Source organism: Hetaerina americana, unplaced genomic scaffold (genome assembly GCF_022747635.1).
Source record: "Hetaerina americana unplaced genomic scaffold, ioHetAmer1.1.p SCAF_4, whole genome shotgun sequence".
Taxonomy (NCBI): domain Eukaryota; kingdom Metazoa; phylum Arthropoda; class Insecta; order Odonata; family Calopterygidae; genus Hetaerina; species Hetaerina americana.
This window is the reverse complement of record NW_027286985.1, coordinates 6,147,345-6,166,804: the sequence shown is the minus strand read 5'-3', so window position 1 is coordinate 6,166,804 and position 19,460 is coordinate 6,147,345. Positions and strand designations below refer to the sequence as shown.

The window sequence follows — 19,460 nt, the reverse complement described above, 5'->3', positions numbered from 1 at the left end:
CCATTAAGCTGTAAATATCACAATTATTGCATTTGGTAAAAGTTTTTTGAAGTGAAAATTGTTTTTAATTTTGTTAAATTTGGGTCCTAACATCAGTACAATTTTCCTGCAAAAGTATCAGTTCTTATAAAGGTAATAACGTTGTAGGTAACTATCAAATGATTCCATGCATTTATAAGGTAACTGACCTATGACCGGTAAAATTGTTTCTTTCGATTTAAGAAATTTGTGACATGTCTAATTAAAACATGGTTTTTGTATTGATGGTTATATTTCACAATAGCCATTAAATGTTGACTTTAGTAGTATTATAATAAACTTTTCCAAGGCCAGAAAAATTTTCAAGGGATACTGCAAATTATAGGAATTGTTGCAGTACCAGAGGAAAATCCATCCTTGAGCTTTCATATTTTTACTCTATCCTCTTTTTTTGGATCAGGGTCATCACTGGTCTTGTACTGCTTGAAAATTCTACAGAAATTCCAGCTATGACTATAACTGATTGTACTAGACTGACTTTGAGTGAGTGACATTTTCATTTATTGTTCTACAAATACATGTCTGGAAATGAAAATCTTATCTTTCTCAGGTCAAAGTGGGTATTGATACACATATCTGATTATTGATGACTTTCATTGGATCTAAAATGTGATCTTTCATTTGTATGTGTAATGACATGCTCTCCAAATATGGTGGAAACTGATATTATTAGTCCCTTACCTTTGTTTCAGTGATTTTTTTATAATTTTGAAGAGAGTCCCAGGCACATATTTTTCTGTCTCTTTCTCCTCCAGACAACAGGGTACCTTCTGACAGCATCACTAAAGAACCAATTCCTTTGTTATGTGCCTGTCAAAGAAAATGTTTATTTCATTTTAATATGCTTGATTCAAGGAGAACGCAACACATTATATTTCAATATTTGAGGTATTATATGCTGAAGTTACCATGAAAAAATTGATGACAGCTTTGAGACGATAACTTTTAATAGTCTTTTCTGATCCTGGATCGATATTCAATCCAACTGATAGGCAGATTATTCAGTGGCAGTCAGGCCATGAGACCTGAGTTGTAAATGGCACGCTTAGGCATGTGTTTTCCTCCATTGCGAAGAATGATCTACATTTATTGATTAAATTTCTTGTATTTACAATGGTTGCAAGGTTGGCCATTACTTGAAGGATTTGGCTTTTAAGTGCATAATACCTAGGTTTTAGATTCTACTTTCTTTGGAAATGAGAGATGCATGAAAGTATGAATTAATTACTAACTAAGCCCATCATGCTGTGCTGGCATTTTTTCATGTTCTCCCATGCTTCCCTCATGACCTTGTCATATTCATTGCATTAAAAGCATTTAATATGTATAACTATTCAAATAAACTTATTGATGGTTTAATTCTTGCTGTGTTTTTAGGTTTTCATGGAGTTTTCAATTCTTTTGCATACCTTAAGGTATAACTCTAGATTAATCAGAGAATAGTATCACTTGCCTCAAATTCCAGTCGTACAAAATAAGAGCCATCTGAGTCCACTGAGTAGATGGTGATAAATCCATCACCATCGCCCACGACCACATCACCATCAGCTTCAAATTGTAAGCAAGTCACATGGGTGCGTGATGATGCTTGGTCCTAGAGAAACAATGAATGATGCCATATGAGTTGATAAAATTTAAACATATTTTGGATTCAATATTGTTGAATATTTTGAATCATAGTAACATTGAAAACTCAATCTAAGTGCTGCATATTTTTTACAACTTTAATAAATTTCTCATTACTGTTTCCATGGTCATTAATGATATCAACCCCCTGAACTTTTGCACAAGGCTATCATAAATTTAATATTTAGACACCTTCTTATGTACTTATGATATGCATTTATTATAATTTATTTATTTTTATATTTTATTGCATTTATCACTGCGGTTGCAATTTACTACTTTCTCCATGATTAGTTTGAATGCTTTAAGGCTAAGAAATATGCTTGAAATTTTATCCTGTATAAGGAAACTGGTGGTCACATGCATACACTGCCACATAATTAGTTGCCCTTAGGTCATTAAAATGAGTGTTCATTGATGCAAGCATAAGATCAACTGGCTCACCGGTTTCACAATATCTGTCCTTTCAAAGAATCCATCCTTTCGCCTTGTCCAGAAGGCCAAGTGACCCTTGCCATGAGTGATGATGAGGTTGTCATCCAATGGATGGAATTCAGCACCTGTTAGCTCATCTTGATGAGTCTGAAATGAAATAAAATATGGTCAATTATAAAATATATAAAATAAGGTTATTTAATTTGTAACAATTGATAATTAGGATGTCAATACTAAAAAAAATTCTGAGGATACAGTTTACTCACATTTAATTTGTACTTTAAATTTCAGACCCAGAAAAATAGAAAAAAAATACTTTTCTTGCGTACTCAATGCTTTTGAAAATAACCATTGAATTAAAGTAAAGATAAATTTAAAATATGATCATATGAAAACTGTTGAAGAACAGAATATGCCCATTTAATCGCAAATCAATGAACACCAAATAATCAATAAATTGCTAAATTTTCCAAATTTTAGTAAACAAAGAAAAATTGACCGCGCCTTCTACATTTAAATTTTTGGCCTACGCATGTTTTAAATTTTATGAAGCACTGCAATGCTGCAATGATTTTCTTTGGTAAATTGATTTTCACGATTGTTTAGACAAATTAGGTGATAAATTGCAAAAGAAACCTTGAGATATTGCGAATTGTTACTCATAGCTTACTCTTTTGGGTTGATTCTTTTGATGGGATCACTATTTGGTGTCAAAAGGAAAGAACGGCTCAGTGGCGTGTTCAGACTCAAAAACCACGCGATAAATTCCTCAGAAACGTAATTATTTTGGAAAAATAATCATAAAAATGCTAGGCGAGCCATTATTTTCCTCTCAACGGCAAAGAATTGGAATGGATTTGAATGAATACTTCCGTCACTTCGGAAACAGTAACGCCCAAATATTTTCCCCCACGTTAATTCCAGCATTGGGTATTTGGTATGCAATGGCTCTTCATTATACACAGCACTCCATAAAAAATAAAATTAAATGGAAATGCAGAAGCCGTGAGTGCGGATCGATGCCGTCCGCTTTGTGAATGTTCCCCTTAGTTTAGGCGATAGTTGTTCTCTCTGGCTCATTTCATCTGCGATTTTCGGCCCTCATCAACTAGGATTGGACGGAAATAAATTTACACTACATATAGTATAAATATGAAAGTATATGCAGTAAAAAATTCCTTGCTGCATCATTGAAATCAATTGGAATAATTTAAATGCACAATATTCTCCTAACTGCAGAGAGACCAATGTTAAACGCATACTTGTGACAAAAAACCTTAGAGAAAGCAGTGAACCTTGTTTGCATGAGATTATTAAATTTGCATGACATTAAAAAAAATTAAAATTTAGTGACTAGGACTGGAACCTTGTCGAATGGGCAAAGGAGGATCTCTTGTACATTCCACGCAATTATTTAAGAGTTGGATTGTGGTATTTATTACAGCGGATTTGAAGGTACACTTAATTTGAAATGAAGTGAGGCTGAAAAAAGATAGGTCTGGTAGATATCATTTAATTGGTTCTCAAAATACACCTAACTATTCTATTATCAGTAAGATGCTCTCATCGTCCTCGTGTAATTGTTACATTTTTTTTCTAATACTGGACCATTATTTTAAATTGACGCAAAAGTTGAAAATGAAAGCTGTAACTTTCAAAATAACGAAAATTTCATTTTGAATGTCGCGGAAGTGATGGAAAAAATCAATGCAAGTATATATAAACCCGAATCAAGAAATAAAATGGACACTTGGAGGTTGACATGAGTGAGCAGTGTATACGGATTGATTGCGAAGAGGAATTTCCGGGAGATGACGAGTTTGAAACGCGAGGAACGGTTCCTCTTAATACAGTGGACAGCCAGAAGATACAGGATTCGAATTGGGCTGTGTACATTATGATTCCACATAATTCACTAATGGTGGTGCGATGTGACCTGTATGGGCACATCATAAATCAAATGATTACCACTGCTGGACGAAGGGGGAACCTGGTATGCGACGAGGGGAATGCCTCCGCGGAAAATGACTCGTGAAAAAGAAAAGTAATGGTGGGTTCCGGTCTCCACGGCGGGTGGGCGGAATGGGTTCGTTTCCACCGGTCCCTCGAGGTCGTGGGGCTTTCCCGGCGAGGATTTCCGGATCGCAGTCTCCGGCGAATGACGGCGCGTGCTGCGGGAGGGGGAGTTTGATTCCAGGGGCTGGAAATCGCAACCTGGATTGCGAGGTTGGTTGGCTGGGAGGGGGCGGAGGGAGTGGTGGGAGAAGCAATAACCGATGTCGTGCCCCGCGACACTTCCTCCTCGTCCTAGTCTGGGGCGGTGGAGGGGAGCGTGACCGGGATTGGGTTGGGGGGGGGATTTGGGGAAACCGGGGCCGTTGGCGTGCGTGTCTTTCTGTCCGACCCCTCCCTCCCCGACGCCACCTGACCCAGCGCACACTACATCTGCCCTCACTACCTCTTCAACCAGAGCTGACCACCCCACCCTAACACACAAACATCTTTCTCTCCCGATTTCCCACCATAATTTTCACCCTCTAACCCCTCCTCTTCTTCCGCAATTGCATCTCATCCAATCACATCTCGAGGGATGTCGAACTTCGCCAGTGGAAGCCAATGTTTCTCTTCTTCTTCCCATAGACCTCACCCTTTATTCGTCCCTGTGACCACTTTTCTCGCACGTATAACAGACAAACGGAAGCCCGGAAGGAAATGGCACAAATAACATTTTAGATTTTCTTTTGTGGACAAGAGAGAATAAAAACTCTCTAAAAAAAGTTGTTTTTCTAATTTTATGAAACGGTGGACATTACGGCCATTTGTAAATCTTCGCCCGGGTTAAGTGGGAGGAAAAATTTTCCATCGATTATTTGTTTCAGATTTGGCGAGAGTGGGAGATTTGACAAGCGCGTATTTTTGACGGGTTAAAATATATGGGCCATCCGGCCAAAACCTACCCCTCTTATCCCGTTTCTTAAGCGCCAACTTCGTCTCGAGGTAAGTGAGTAGTATCCGAAAGACCGCTGTTGTTTTATCAAATTGGTTGGATAGCGACCATACACATTTAAAACAGGAGTTATCGTTGAGCGCGGAATCAGCGTATATTTAGGAGAATTACTTGATGCTATCAATAGGCAAGAAGCGATTGTGTCCTAGTTTGAAGTGCTATACCGAACCCTATCATTTGGAGAAAAGACCTGGCTCTCATTCCTCATCCTTATGCTTCGTTGGACTCAATTTTTCTGATTTTTATTCGTAATTTTCCGTTTTTAATCAAATTCATCCTTTTTCCTGTCGCAAATTGTTTGCATGAGTTGACTTTTGGACGTGTGCATGTGCGGCGTCGTCTTCATTGATGAATGCTGTTTATTAATATTTGTTTGGCTCCCTTTTATGGCTTGAGTCATTTATAGCCTCATGTTTCTACCTACTTAATTCCTTATTGACCAATTATTTGTCACTTAATTGCTTAGACTGCGGAATATGGGCAAATTATTGAAAACATTAAATGAGCAGCTAGGGACCTTCCAACTCCTATACTCCAATTCTACATGTATTAAATCGATATTTCCAAAGGTATGCGTGCGTGTTTTCTTAAAATTGTCATGAAATGATATCGTGCTACATCGCAATTCCTTACACTGTAATTATTTATTCGCGTTATCACCAGTCTAAACAAAAATTTTGATCAATATATTATCGTCGGAATTTTGTCTTGAGAAATGTGTGTAGCATTTTCGCACAGAAGGTGGAAACACATCCGGTGGTGGTGGTGGTGCGAAGATTTCAGATTTTCCTCCAATGGTTTATTGTGTACTGAACTCTTTATTTTACTCATATTATTGTAGTTTAAATTGTATTGAAGGAGCTGGCGATGGACGCAGTGATAGCTGTTGGGTGAGTGAAAAAGTTGTATGTTAAAAAAATCTCTTTATTCTGGCAATCTACACTATGTGGAAAAGATGGACACGCAACACGTACGAATGAAAACTCGCTCATGGAAATCGTGTACGCTAATTAAGGTGGTTTCCCGACTCCTAGGATCACATTAAAATATTGGCAGGGAAGCATTGCCATTCTGTTAGCGATTGGTAAGCATCCACATTTTTATTTTACATTATAGTACCTAAATTTGGTAATATAACCGCAAAAGAAAACAGAAAAAAGATGGGTTCAAGTAATAAACTAAAAGTGATAAATGATAGTAAATGAAGTTCTATCGCCAGCATTAGATTAAATTATAATTACTTCAAAGACTAACTTTATAAGGCAGAATTTTATTCAATATCAATTGAACAAGGTCATTGGAATAAATAAATTTGTTGGGATTAATTGGACAAATAATCTTTAGATTTAGATATGTGAGTGTTCCTTTACCAATAGTGTACTTTGCTGTGTCGCATCTAATTTCTCCTGAGAAAATAACTCCAACGGATCCTTTCATTACTGGTATAGCAACATTTTATTCGGGTGCCATTAAATGCATTAAATTCCATTGAGTATAAAGTATTTACCATTCATAATGTTTGAAAGGGTCGCACTAGTCCAGGGGGTAGAGTGTTGGACTACTGACCGAAGGGCTCGGGTTTGATTCCCGAGCAAGGTACTCTGGGCACCTGCAGATCCACCTGAGCTATGTGATTTTTCGCGCATCAGATCTTCCTGAGATACGCCTCCTGAAACACGCCTCCGAACACAACACCCCCTTTGATAACTGCTATAGTGTATCCATTTTAGCATCCCTCCCACCCACCGACCCTCCACTGAAACTCAAAGCAACAGAACAGGCGTTTATCTGGCTCCTGGATTCCTGGAATTACCCAGGTTTTAATATTAGACATTAATTACCCCGATCTTCACATATTTTCATCCAGCCTCCGCTTCCAACACCTTCCATATTATCCCTTCACTCATAAAAATCCCCTTCCCAACTCTTCCTCCATAAAACCTTTCCCCACCTTCCCCTTCCATCCAGTGTTTCCAGCCCCTTCTTTTCCTCAGTTCTTTCCTTCTCTTCCTTGGGAAAGATAGCTTGGATCACCGAAAATTCGAAAACTAGTGAGTTTCTTTTCTTTGTGTGTTTCTGTATTTTTGTCTTTGTCCACTAGTGCTAACTTCATATATATATATATATATATATATATATATATATATATATATATATATATATATATATATATGTATGTATATATATACATGTATATATATATACATGTATGTATATATATATGTATATATATATGTATATATATACATGTATATATATATATATATACATGTATGTATATATATATGTATATATATACATGTATATATATATATATATATATATATATATATATATATATATAACTATTCTCCTTTTTGAAAATTATCTCTCGTAATTCTAAATGCCAAAGGAACGTATCTCTTCTCCGTCCCGAGGCCCATTCCAATGACTTCAACGTGCAGAGAAATGTCATGCTCGGCGGAAATGAATCTCCTTTATTAAATGCGAAAGCTTCTTTTTATTTTAACTAAGTTATCTCACATTTTGAAATTTTGAGCATACATATATACTCTGTTTCACGCAAATATTTCTGCATGAGAGTGGCAACGCAGTTATCGCTTCGAAAGATGACGTAAATTCAAGGGAGCGTTGGCTTGGCGTGACCGCGCATTGCGATTGAACGGCGGAGAGCTGCATTTCAGCTATCCTTCGAGAAATACACTGTGATTTCGACGGCCTCTTCTCACTCATTTCACGGCACTGCACGATAAATAACACCTTGAGGGATCAACATAAGGATCACGCATAACCCTACATTATACATCTCCTCACTGACTCGGGTAAATTATGTTTTCGTATTATATGGAAAACGTGGCCTGCCTGCAATTCCTTGCATTATGTGTCTGGAGTAATAAATATTATTTCCTCTTTAGCCGAGAATGGAAAAAAGTTTGCCGAGACGCCTATTGCGCGCATTTCCGTAATATTGCGACAAGCAGTAACATTGCCTTTTTCAACATTGAACATTGCGCCCATTTCCGTCACAGTTTGACTAGCAAGTAACATGGCTTGTCTCGCTGCCTCGGTACGTCCTTTCAAGTGTCCCTTACTCCCCTTTTCCCCTCCCACCCTCTTCCCTCCTCTTCTCCTGCCTCCCCTCTCCACCCTCGGAGTGTACATTTTTTCGCTTTTCACATCCGCTCTACCCCTTCCATCCTCACCCCCCACTCCCCCTCCTCCTTCGTCACCGGGCGCCTTGCTCGCTCCTCCCCTCCTCCGCAATTTTCTCCGATTGGGATCGCCCCCTTATGCTAATTCTTTCCGGGGGTGGAGTGTGGCGGAGGGGATGGGGGAGGTGCGGGGGTGCGCGAACCGCCGACGAAACGATCGTACCGCCCTCGGAGGGCGGACGGCGTATCTGGGTAAACGAGAGAGGGTTTGAAAGGGGAGAGAAGGGATCGGGGGCGAGACCCTTATCCTCCCCCCTCCCTTTCCCACCACTCCGAAGGGGTTAGATACGTGACAGCTCTCAGGGTTATCGTCTGAAATTCCGGTCCGAGAAAGGGTTTTCACCCGCGAGTAAGCTGGAATCAGAAGTGTGCTCCAAATCGGGCGAAGGCCGAGAGCCCGTCAATCATGGGCATGCTTTCACGTTGCATGGATTACAATAAACCCTCAAGAATGAATTTATCCAATGTTTGTTGAAATAAAAGTACCTGATTGGTTTGAGAGTGCAAGCGTCGCGACACAATCTCGCGGTTATAAGACCGGCTGTAAAGTGGTAAAGTATAGAAAAGTAAAGTGCCAAATTTCTTTATCCTTTTGACAAGTGGCGGTGAAACTACGATTCATAGAATTAAAAAAATGCAATTTCCTTTAAGTATCGTCCCCTAAATTAAAGTAAGTACCTGCTCATTGAAGTAAAAAATTAGATTGCCTATTATATATATATATATATATATATATATATATATATATATATATATGTTGGTCGCGGTGGTCGAGGGGGTAGAGCGTTGGACTGCTGACCGGAGGGTCCCGGGTTTGATTCCCGGGCAAAGCACTCTGGGCACCTGCAGCTCCACCCAAGCTAAAGTGATTTTTCGGGTACCAGATTTTCCTGGAAACCATAACCGGCACAGGGAAAGGAACTGACCCCCCTACCCTGATGTGTGAATTTCACACGCCGTATATGGCTTAATATTGGGTGAACTCTACCATCACCTACCAAACCGACCTTCGGGTTGATTACTGTGTTTATGTATGTGTGTGTGTGTATATATATATATATATATATATATATATATATATATATATATATATATATATATATCTGTGTTTTTATATATTTGTGCGTCGCCGAAGAGCGTTCCATTTCGAATATATATATATATATATATATATATATATATATATATATATATATATATATATATATATATTCGAAATGGAACGCTCTTCGGTGACGCACAAATATATGATATATAATATATATATATATGCTTTCGTAGACGTAACACGGAAGTGCCGAATAGTACAATACACAGTAACACACAATATAGAAACACAAAAAAAGAACACTCACACGTATTTTCTTGATATTTCGACGGAAACAATCCGTCTTCCTCTGAAGATATAGAAGTAATTAATATAAAATATAAGAAGTAATATTATATATATATATATATATATATATATATATATATATATATATATATATATATATATATAGCGTTCCATTTCGAATATATATATTCGAAATGGAACGCTATATATGTATATATTATATTACTTCTTATATTTTATATTAATTACTTCTATATATTACATATATATATGTATATATATATACATATATATATATATATATATATATATATATATATATATATATATATATATATATATATATATATATATATTCGAAATGGAACGCTCTTCGGCGACGCACAAATAGTATATAAAAACACAGATGTAGATTTTTAAAATATAGAAACACAAACACACACAAGGGGGATGGTATAATAAATTAAAAATAATAAAAGCGAAATCGAAGGGTCGAAATTGATTCATAGAGTGACCAACTATTGAAAGACTCTTTAACTGAGCATATTTGTTTAAATTATGTTTGAGTACATGAAAAAACGGTTTTTCATCGAGAAGCATAATGGAAGGAGCAAAATGAAAGAGGCTGAATTGAAAAAGCAAAAGGTGATATACTGTATGCCTGCAGCAGCGTTGGAGTGTGTGGCTGAGTATCTAAAGGAAACGATGTTGGGAATAGCTCTAAGCTGCAAACCCTATCAGGGTTTTCAACTGACAACTTTCGCATTGAAATATACCTTGGGATACAATTACGAAACTGCGTGTGCTATGTAAAATACGGTAATTTAGGGTTATAAGCCATTTCGAGAAATTAGGCAGACAAACTCAACATTGTCACGAATAAAAAATAGGTCGATATAAATGCACAAAAAATAAAATTTTGGCTAAAGATTGACGGGGGATACTACTATTTTGGCGAACGTAAGGCGCTCGAGTTCCACGTATTCACCCCGCTCGACTTCCCCTCATTCGCGCTCCCTTTCGCCCCCGTTTCTCTTTATTTTTAAGACCTGTTTGGGGACGATGGACGATTGCGAGGAGAGGGGTGAGAGGAGAAGTTGTCGAAATACATTCAAAATCGAGTTCGCCTACGATCGATATGTATTTATTTATTGGTGTGATTTTCCGAAAGAAAAAGCTTGGGCCTGATAATGGACGGGTCTCACACTCCTTTAATAATTTGGTGGCCCCCTCCTTCTCTCCATTTTATGGGGCTAAGTCTTAGCTGATATAGGTTTCGGCCGGCCGTTTGAATCCAGTTTGTCGAAGATCATTATATTAAATTGCTTGAAATTAAGATGGCTTGGAATTGCTTTCATTTCTTTGGGAGTTGATTTTTTTTTCATGCGCTTTGAACTTAAATTTCATTCCAGTCAATGTGACTGCCAAAGCACCCTTTCCAGTAGCGAGATACGTATGTGCTGAACCGTTGTATGTCTTGCCGTTGTCATGATCGCCCTATCCATACCCGCTGGTCTAATATAAGCGGTCTGTTTCTGCAAAGTCAACGCACTTCGATGTTTTATTCGCAGGTTAAGAAAAATAATCAACCCTTTTATATCCAAACGTATTATTTTGGAGTCATAACTGCTATCCAAAGGATCTCGTAGCCGTTTAAATTAAAACCATTGCTTCAGCGAAAGGGATTTTCTGACATTTGCTGACTGCGGCAAGGCAACAATTATCCTCGAAAATATTAAAAAATGAAAATCGCTGGTAAACCTCCTTCAGCTGAAACCGTGGCCTTCGCTCAAGTGACCCTGTCGCACTGGATGGCGCTGTGGACATTACCCTTTCCATCGTCAAATTTCCTCCCTTATTAAATTTGATGGTTCCCTGAATTATTTATGAAGGATATGGGCCTGGTTGTACGGGTTCGTTCCGGTGCTCAGCCCTACTGAAGGACACGGGATTGAATTTATAATGAATATTTCTTTTGCAGTGACATTCGGAAGAATTAGGACCAAAAGAATCCCGTCTCACTGGGAATATGACATATCAACGAGAAATCAGTCCATGTAGGAGATAGAGATAGACTACTATAATGTCCCTGAAAGTAAGTTCATGTGTTTGATTTACCAATAAGGTCACTATATTTTCCAGAATTTAACAATGTAATTTATACCGAATTTGTATCAAGCATTTAATTTTTAACGATGAAATTACTATGTGTCAGTCAATGGCCTTTCGACCTTAGGATTTCCTGAGGTGGGTCGATTGGAAAACCTTTTCCTTGATAGGGTGACTACATGAAAAAATATGCGAATGTAATTTCTCTTTGTCTTTAAGTTGAAGAAATAATTGATTTTACTTCAAAGATGACAATTTTACTGCTGATTTATAGATCTGGATATCTGTTTCTAGATTTTTAGAGCGATTGAAACTTATAATAGTATGTACTCTTACATATTTACAGAAATAATATTCATGTTTATCCGATCAGTTACATTGAGCTTGGATAAATAATTACTCATTGAGCTCGCAAAGAATCTATTCCAGACATTCACTAATGCACATCTTCCGATACCTATTTGTAATTTATTTCACGAGCTGCATGAAACGTGGAAATTAGATGCCAGTAATTTACTTGAGTTGAATATTCGTCTGGATCAAAATTAAAGCAAAAAAATTCACGCATTTCTGCGTTAGGATTGAAGATTACAAGCGAGGGAGATTTTTCATAATTGTTCCTTAAGCCATCAAACCGAAGTAATAATGACTTGATTGAGTGATATTATTCGCGTTTTATTTCTAAAAATTGAATATTACATCGGTGATATGCGACAACGGTGATCCAGGAGCTTAGGTAAAAAGCGGAGAGATACGTGTGTAAATGTAGTATGTAGATGGATACGGTCCATTTTAGACTGGAGATTCCGAAAGACTAGCACATCTAACTTGTAAAAGTCGCGATGAGATTCGACTCCGGGCAAGAGAGCAAGGCTCCCCTGGCTCCCTCCCCTCCTTTCATCTCTGCACCCCTTACCCTCGGTACCTCAGTGCGGCACGGCGGAAAGCGGCCATGGTGCGCCCCCGGGCACTCATCGAGTGGCGAAAACCAGAAGTTGTGCTTCGCAGCGAGCGATGAAGCTCGCGGTGACGCGGCTTCCCTCCTTTTAACTGTGTCCACTGGAATTCTTCCGTCGGTGAGTGGTGAGTGGTAGCTCTGCATTGGACTGGCGTTTTTATCTTTCAATCTAACAGGTCAGTTACGTAGCTAAAGGGGAGGGGACAATTTTAAAATATCGTTTGGAATAAAATAGGCCGCTTCGATTCTACGCAGTCCAAGAAATCCTATAACGCTTGACTGTTGAGCTAATAGTGATTATGCGAAGTTGGCTTCCCACCGTGAGGGCGCGGGTTCAAATCCCGGCGGTGTTGAATAATTTTCAGAGGTATCTCGATCCCTACTTGAGGTGCTTTGTGGAGGGCACTTTGAGTGAGTACGCCGTCCGTCGGATGGGACGTTAAACTGCGGACCCCTTGGCGCCTTTCGTAAAGAGTAGGCTAATGCCGACGCCGGGTTTCTCTCCACCCTTCATCCTTTCCTGTCCATCCCCTATGGCGCAAATGACCTTAGCTGTCGGTCGCCTCCCCTCAAAACTACTACTACTACGAAGTCTACAAAGCATAGTTATTGTTAATTCACAAAAGAATCGCACAAATTGCATTGAAAATATGTTCTATTACAAGAAAGTATTGGGCCGTGATAGCTCAGGGGGGTGGAACTTTTGACCAGAGGGCCTGGGTTCGATTCTCGGAATCGACTCCCCTCTGAGCACCCTCAGTTTTACCGGTGCTAGGTAATTTTTTGGGCTCCACTAATGTACAGTAAAGTATTCCTTTGCAAGGATATTCTCAATGCAGGTGAGGGACCTAGAGTTAAATAACAAATAGTTTCACGAAAGGGAATCAATGTAATGAATAATTTTTAGCTCAAATACCCTTTACAATCCTTTTCCTCCCTTTTCATTTGATGAAAATGAATGCATTAAATATCGTGAACTACCGTTACATTCCCTGGAAGAAGATTTTTTGAAGCCACCCATCAACGGTTTAGTGCTTCCAGAAGTAAGTAAATACGCTTAGAGTAAGATTGCTGGTTGGTGTAGCTTGCTTAAGAAAGTTGTTTTTTCTGGTATTTCGCATAAGTGCCGAAAAGGAAATTCCTATACGTAACAGAGCACAACTCATTTCAAAATATGTCAACACGATATCCACCACGAAGAATCATTTTTTTAAAGGCAACAGTACCGGCTTTCCTGATGTATCGCTTCCTCTTTGTTTGAGCGCTATTGATTTTAGATGAAGATAATTCAGAGAAAGGCGCAAGAAAACGACCGGGTTGATTCACACTGATTTAATGGCGCGGCACGCACAGGTCCTGAAATAATGCTTGATAACATTTTCTATCATCATCGAGAATCTCAAAACTGGAGATTTATTTCATATGACGTCAGATAAACTTAACGTTTTAGTTTAAGCAGAAATGGGGTTAACCATGAGAGAGCATTTCTCAATTTAGTTTCGAGTATTAGCTTTTGAAATATGGTAGTACTTATGTCCTTAATTTGCTGTTAATCAAGTAAAAATGTTTTTATTTAGCTGTAATTTTAATTTGCGCGCATGTTATCTGGTCTGAATAGTATATATATATTATGATGATCAAAAGTTATAGTAATTTTTTTATTAATTGCATGCTATTATTTATGATTGAATTATAAATTATTCAACTTAAAATTTAAAAATTATCTTTCAGTGTCGGTTTTGAAGGTATTGATGAAATAAGCAGTTTTATTTTTCACTTCCACTGGGGACGGAGCAGTGTTACCTTTTATGAGCAAGGAGAAATTATCGAAAGCGGTAGATTTTTTCTTTCCTCATTCTTTTTCCAAGTAAATAAACTCTTTCACGTTTTCCAGACGTTGATGTCCCTCTTATGATATTTGACTTGTCTTCTTTGTTTGACCGCATTGTTTTGTCTTTTTAAATATCCAATCGTAACTCCTTTCGTCACTTTCTCTGAGCCAACCAATGCATTTTTCAGCTTCTCTTTTCCTCTACTGCCACAGCAGATATAATGTCGGAAAAACTCAGAATGTTGATTTTTTTCCATGTGCGTATAATCCCAAAGCAATTCCTTTGATATCCGATAATCAGGCAATTGACGCTCAACTCAGACTACAAATGTAAACTTGGAAATTTTTACAAATAGATTTCGGCTGACGTCATTATTTCAGAAAGAAGAGATTTTTTGTTTTACTCGTTCCTAATGGGGTGTAATAAATGATTTGGCAGACATATTTCCCCCTCCACCCCCTCCTCAGCAACCAAACGCCAATGGCCTCCAACCTTCGCCCTTCACCTGGGCGACCGTCTTCTCGCGTGCCCTCGCGTTCAAAACCCCGCGGCCCCAAAGGGGGACCTCGGAAAGATCTCTGAAATCTCATGAAGAGATCGGTTCGACGACCCATCCATTTAATCTCGACGGCGCGACCCAATAAGTCGTGAAGGGGACAATTAAGCCACCCTCTCAATCTCACTGACCCCAGTTGACTGGCCCACTTCTGCTTATCGGTCATTGGCAGATCATGCTATCGACGGGCCATCTCCTTTGCTGTGATGCTCATTCCCCCCTCGCAGGAATGAGCATCACAACTCTCTCCTTTCAACATTGATCAAAATGGTGGTAGACTTAAATTGACTTCAGGGGAGCTAACCGTTTATAACCGGGCATAGAACTAAGGCCGCATCGGACCCTTCCGGTCATGAGGCAGAAATTCACTTTCTCTTCGATAAATCCTTTAATACCAACTAATGAATTTTCTTTTTAGTTTAATTTTAGTGATAAAAAAACTTATATCAGCTCTTATTCGTAAACTTCGGGTTCATGAGTATGCGTTACGTACATACCTTCTGTCCTCCTTAATGTTTTCATAATTCAGATCGCCATTAATTTTATGCATTATGCTTAGATTCACCTGTTTCCATGTACTCTAAGAAGTTCTCATTCTTCTAAGTACGTTATACTTGCCTCCTATGACTATCACGCTCTTTGAATTGTATGCATATGCCTATTCTCAATCTTAATCTTGACATTTTCTACTTAGTCATTGTTTTTAGTTCGTTTCCAACTTGTTTGCATGGAACCACGACGATTAGACTCACTTGACGTGTGCCAATGCATCTGAGTACAAAAGATACAATTTATGAACGACAAAGATCAATCGAGTAACGGACGTGATCATTCTCAGGAGCAACTCAGTCATTGTGGAATATTTCAGTTTTTTCAGACGAGGGAAAGTTGAGCATTTTTCCCGGCTGAGCGTCGAATATTTTTTACCGTGTGATTAATTCTCAGTTCTTTAATTATTCAGATATAAAAGAGCTTTAATTCTAATGAAGGATGCCATAGATTATTTCGTATGCATGATAATGCATTATTATAAAATTAAGATGCATAGTTATTTTAGTGCTTTCATTTGAAAGCGTGAATAAAGATTAAATACAAAATATTCATCGGTAGTTTAGCGTTTTCTTGAAATCCATTCGCGTTGTTGTTGACTTTAATTTCGTATTTCAATCGCCATCTCAGTCAGCTAGATAAGACGATTTGAACGATAATGGTTTGTCAAATTCTTAGGCCGCGGGCTTTAATTAAACCTTGGCAAAAATGTTATTTCCATATAAAAATTAATTACTTACTTCTCTTGCGCAAAAAATTAATTATCCCTAATATGACGAATTATGAATACGAATAGGGTTAAATTAATCAGTAGACACTTAAAAACTATATTCTGTTATTCACAGAGTAATCACTAGTAATACATATGTTTTATCTCATATCTTCAAGGAAATACTAATTGAAAATGCTAGTCCAAGCTTTAAACTTAAATACAAGTACTTCAATTAAGAGTGATTTTGCGGTCGCTCAATTTATTTTTCAAATTAATTTTATTGTATGTTGTCCGCTTAATACGTAATGTGCAATACACAATGGAAAAAGATTCATTGGTTGGACATCAGATTGCGTCAGCGGCAGACGTTACACGTTAGAGCATGCAAGGTTCACCTGCGGCAACGATGGTGGCATTGTACGCGACGCTGCATTGTAATTCCTCTTTCGCCTGAATGAATCGTGGATTTGGGACTGTTGTGTGCAGCAGGAGGTATGTTCTTTCATATATCTTGGCTAGAACATGGTTCCATTGATTCAATGAAGCTTGTGCCTCATATGCATGACAAGTTCAGATATTATAATATTAAATAATGTATATTGCAAACATTTTTACAATTGACATATAAATATGCTTAGTATATTAATAAAATACGTATTATCAAAATATATTAATTTTTACTTCCTAAATTTATTAATTACTTTGTAAAAATAATTCTGTCAAACATCAATCCGTGATTTTCAATAGTACTTGTCCTATTCCGAGGATTAATTATTTTATTTTTCAGTGAAATTAAGAAAAATATTTATAACTACAAAATTAATATTTCTGGTCCTAATTGCGTGAAAATTTGTATTAAGCTCCAGTAATCTTAACCGTTACGGAATTCACAATATGCTTTAAAATGATCAGTCATCGGCGTTGGTTAGCGCAGAAAAATGTCACATTTCATGAAAAATAAAAATGCAGACGGCGAGAGAGTGCGTTTGAAACGTCCATTTAAATCCAATTGGTGTGCGCCGCCAATTTTAGTGAAGCGCATTTTCACGGATCCCGTTTCAGATGTAGGTTAGATGGGAGCTCAAATTTAAACCCTTTTAAGGCCAGGGAAATAGGGACGGTGCCCATTATTTTATATCTCGAATCAAAATTCCCTGCCTCAAATTCCCATTCGGCCAGCCACACTGAGGAAATCTTTGCTTTTAATTAAGTTGATCAAGTTCACTTTCATAATGAAATGGATATCGCCTAAATTTTTGGTCCTTTTTTTCGATATTTTTTCCTGTAGAGATCTCATTTATGGTATCTGCCTTCCATTAGTATAAGTTTAAAGAATTTGGTAAACAATCTGTTCTCTTAAAGTATTTTTATAAATGTTCACCATGGTGTCTTGGGAGGCATTAATGCTTTACTCATGATTCTCTGAAATAAATAGAGCTAATAAAATATTTATTCTTTTTCAATGAATTTTTGTAAGTACTGTCAGAGGTGATAAAAAAATAATTAAATACTTTATGCACACTTTAACGCAAGGAATTTTTGAAAAATTTCATCGCAATAGGATTTACTTCATTTTCCATGGAAACATATGCGTAGATACCTCCTGAATTCTGATGGTCCTTTATTTCCTCTCGTTCATAGTATCTTGTCCAGTAGCCAGAATATAGCCAGAAATTCTCGAGACGAAATTGACATCTCGGTGACTGTCCACCACGAAATTATTAATGATCTTGGAGTTACGAAGCATATAGCTATGAGTAAAATACATACCGCTGTTTGCCTTCAAATTGTCGGATGGTAGGATTTGATACTGCCATTAAAACATATAATTAGCAAATATCGCTTTCATATAGATTACGTCATCATTCCAGTAGTTGCATTAAACAAGACGAATTGAAATTATTTCTAAAATACACTGGTTTTGGTTATTGCTTAAGTTATACTATTGATAGTACACACCAAAATGAAGGCTTTCTTATATATTCGTATTTCGTTCGTTTTATTCTGTTTATATTCATTAATACTATCATGAAAAATTATAGATTCTGCATACATTATCAGTTTTACCTATAGTGAGACTTTTATAAATAATATTAAAAATATATTTTGATTCCAAGTAATACCAAGGTTTAATTAAAATAAAAAGCCAATAAATATGATAGAAAATTATGATATTCCTTTTAAATATATATATAAATATATGTATAAATATATATATATATAAATATAAATATATATATATATATATATACGATCGTATATATATATTTATTTATTTATTAATATTAATATTAAAATTGAAGATACGCATCAAAAATGCATTTAAAAGGAAAAATGTTAACCAATACTCATAATCATGAAGAGTTAAAAATATTCCTGCTGCAGTGTGTTATAATGCTCGTACTTTGATTATTGAATTAATTACCAGATGCCAGAGAAAATCATTAGGAAATTTTGAAAGTGGAACGCCCATATGATATATTCCTTAAACGTGCCATATTAAAAAGCCTTTCTTTTAAGAGGTAATCAAAAAGTTCATGGAATATTGTATTTCTCTTAAGAACTCAATCTCCTTGTGCACTAGGCAGTATTCAAATGTGGCTCTCGTACTTCGAGTAGTCCTTACACTGTAAAAATATTCCTGAGGGCTTACCTCTGCCAAGTTTATAACTCCTCGTAGTTATGCCTAGGCGTTAGCACCGCTTCTTCCTTTGCCTCGCTTTCCTGAATCTCAGGCGGTGAGATTAATCATCCCTTCCACTTCCGGGCGGGGACCCTCCACTTGGAGGTCATCTTACCATTTTGTCTTTCAAGACTTCGAGTCTCGGAAACTTTCCGATGCCTTTACTACCAAAAATGTTTCCATTCCATGCAACCTGGGTATTTCCTCATTAAAAGTTTACGCCGACTAGTTGATTTCTCTATGACTTATTTCGGTCTTACTTATTTGAAAAAGAATAAACTCTATTTAATCTTGTACTCTTTGGAAAAAACCATTGCTAGCCAAACAGTCTTCTCAATTCGTGCTTTTGATTTGCATTTTCAAGGTTAGATACAATGTTTTGATTATCTTAGTGTCGTCTGTTTGA

General features: G+C 37.3%; 1 protein-coding gene across 1 annotated transcript in view; it reads right to left on the bottom strand.

Annotated features, from left to right (window-relative positions):
• The window catches only part of DCX-EMAP (Doublecortin-domain-containing echinoderm-microtubule-associated protein), a 138,031-nt gene that overhangs the window by 9,317 nt on the left and 109,254 nt on the right, over positions 1-19,460 (bottom strand). Inside the window, exons 10-12 of the mRNA XM_071590087.1 lie at positions 2,110-2,247; positions 1,493-1,633; positions 721-849 (exon numbers count right to left, since the gene is read on the bottom strand). Of these exons, the coding sequence (XP_071446188.1) occupies positions 721-849; positions 1,493-1,633; positions 2,110-2,247 (408 nt within the window). The remainder of the gene's footprint in view (positions 1-720; positions 850-1,492; positions 1,634-2,109; positions 2,248-19,460) is intronic.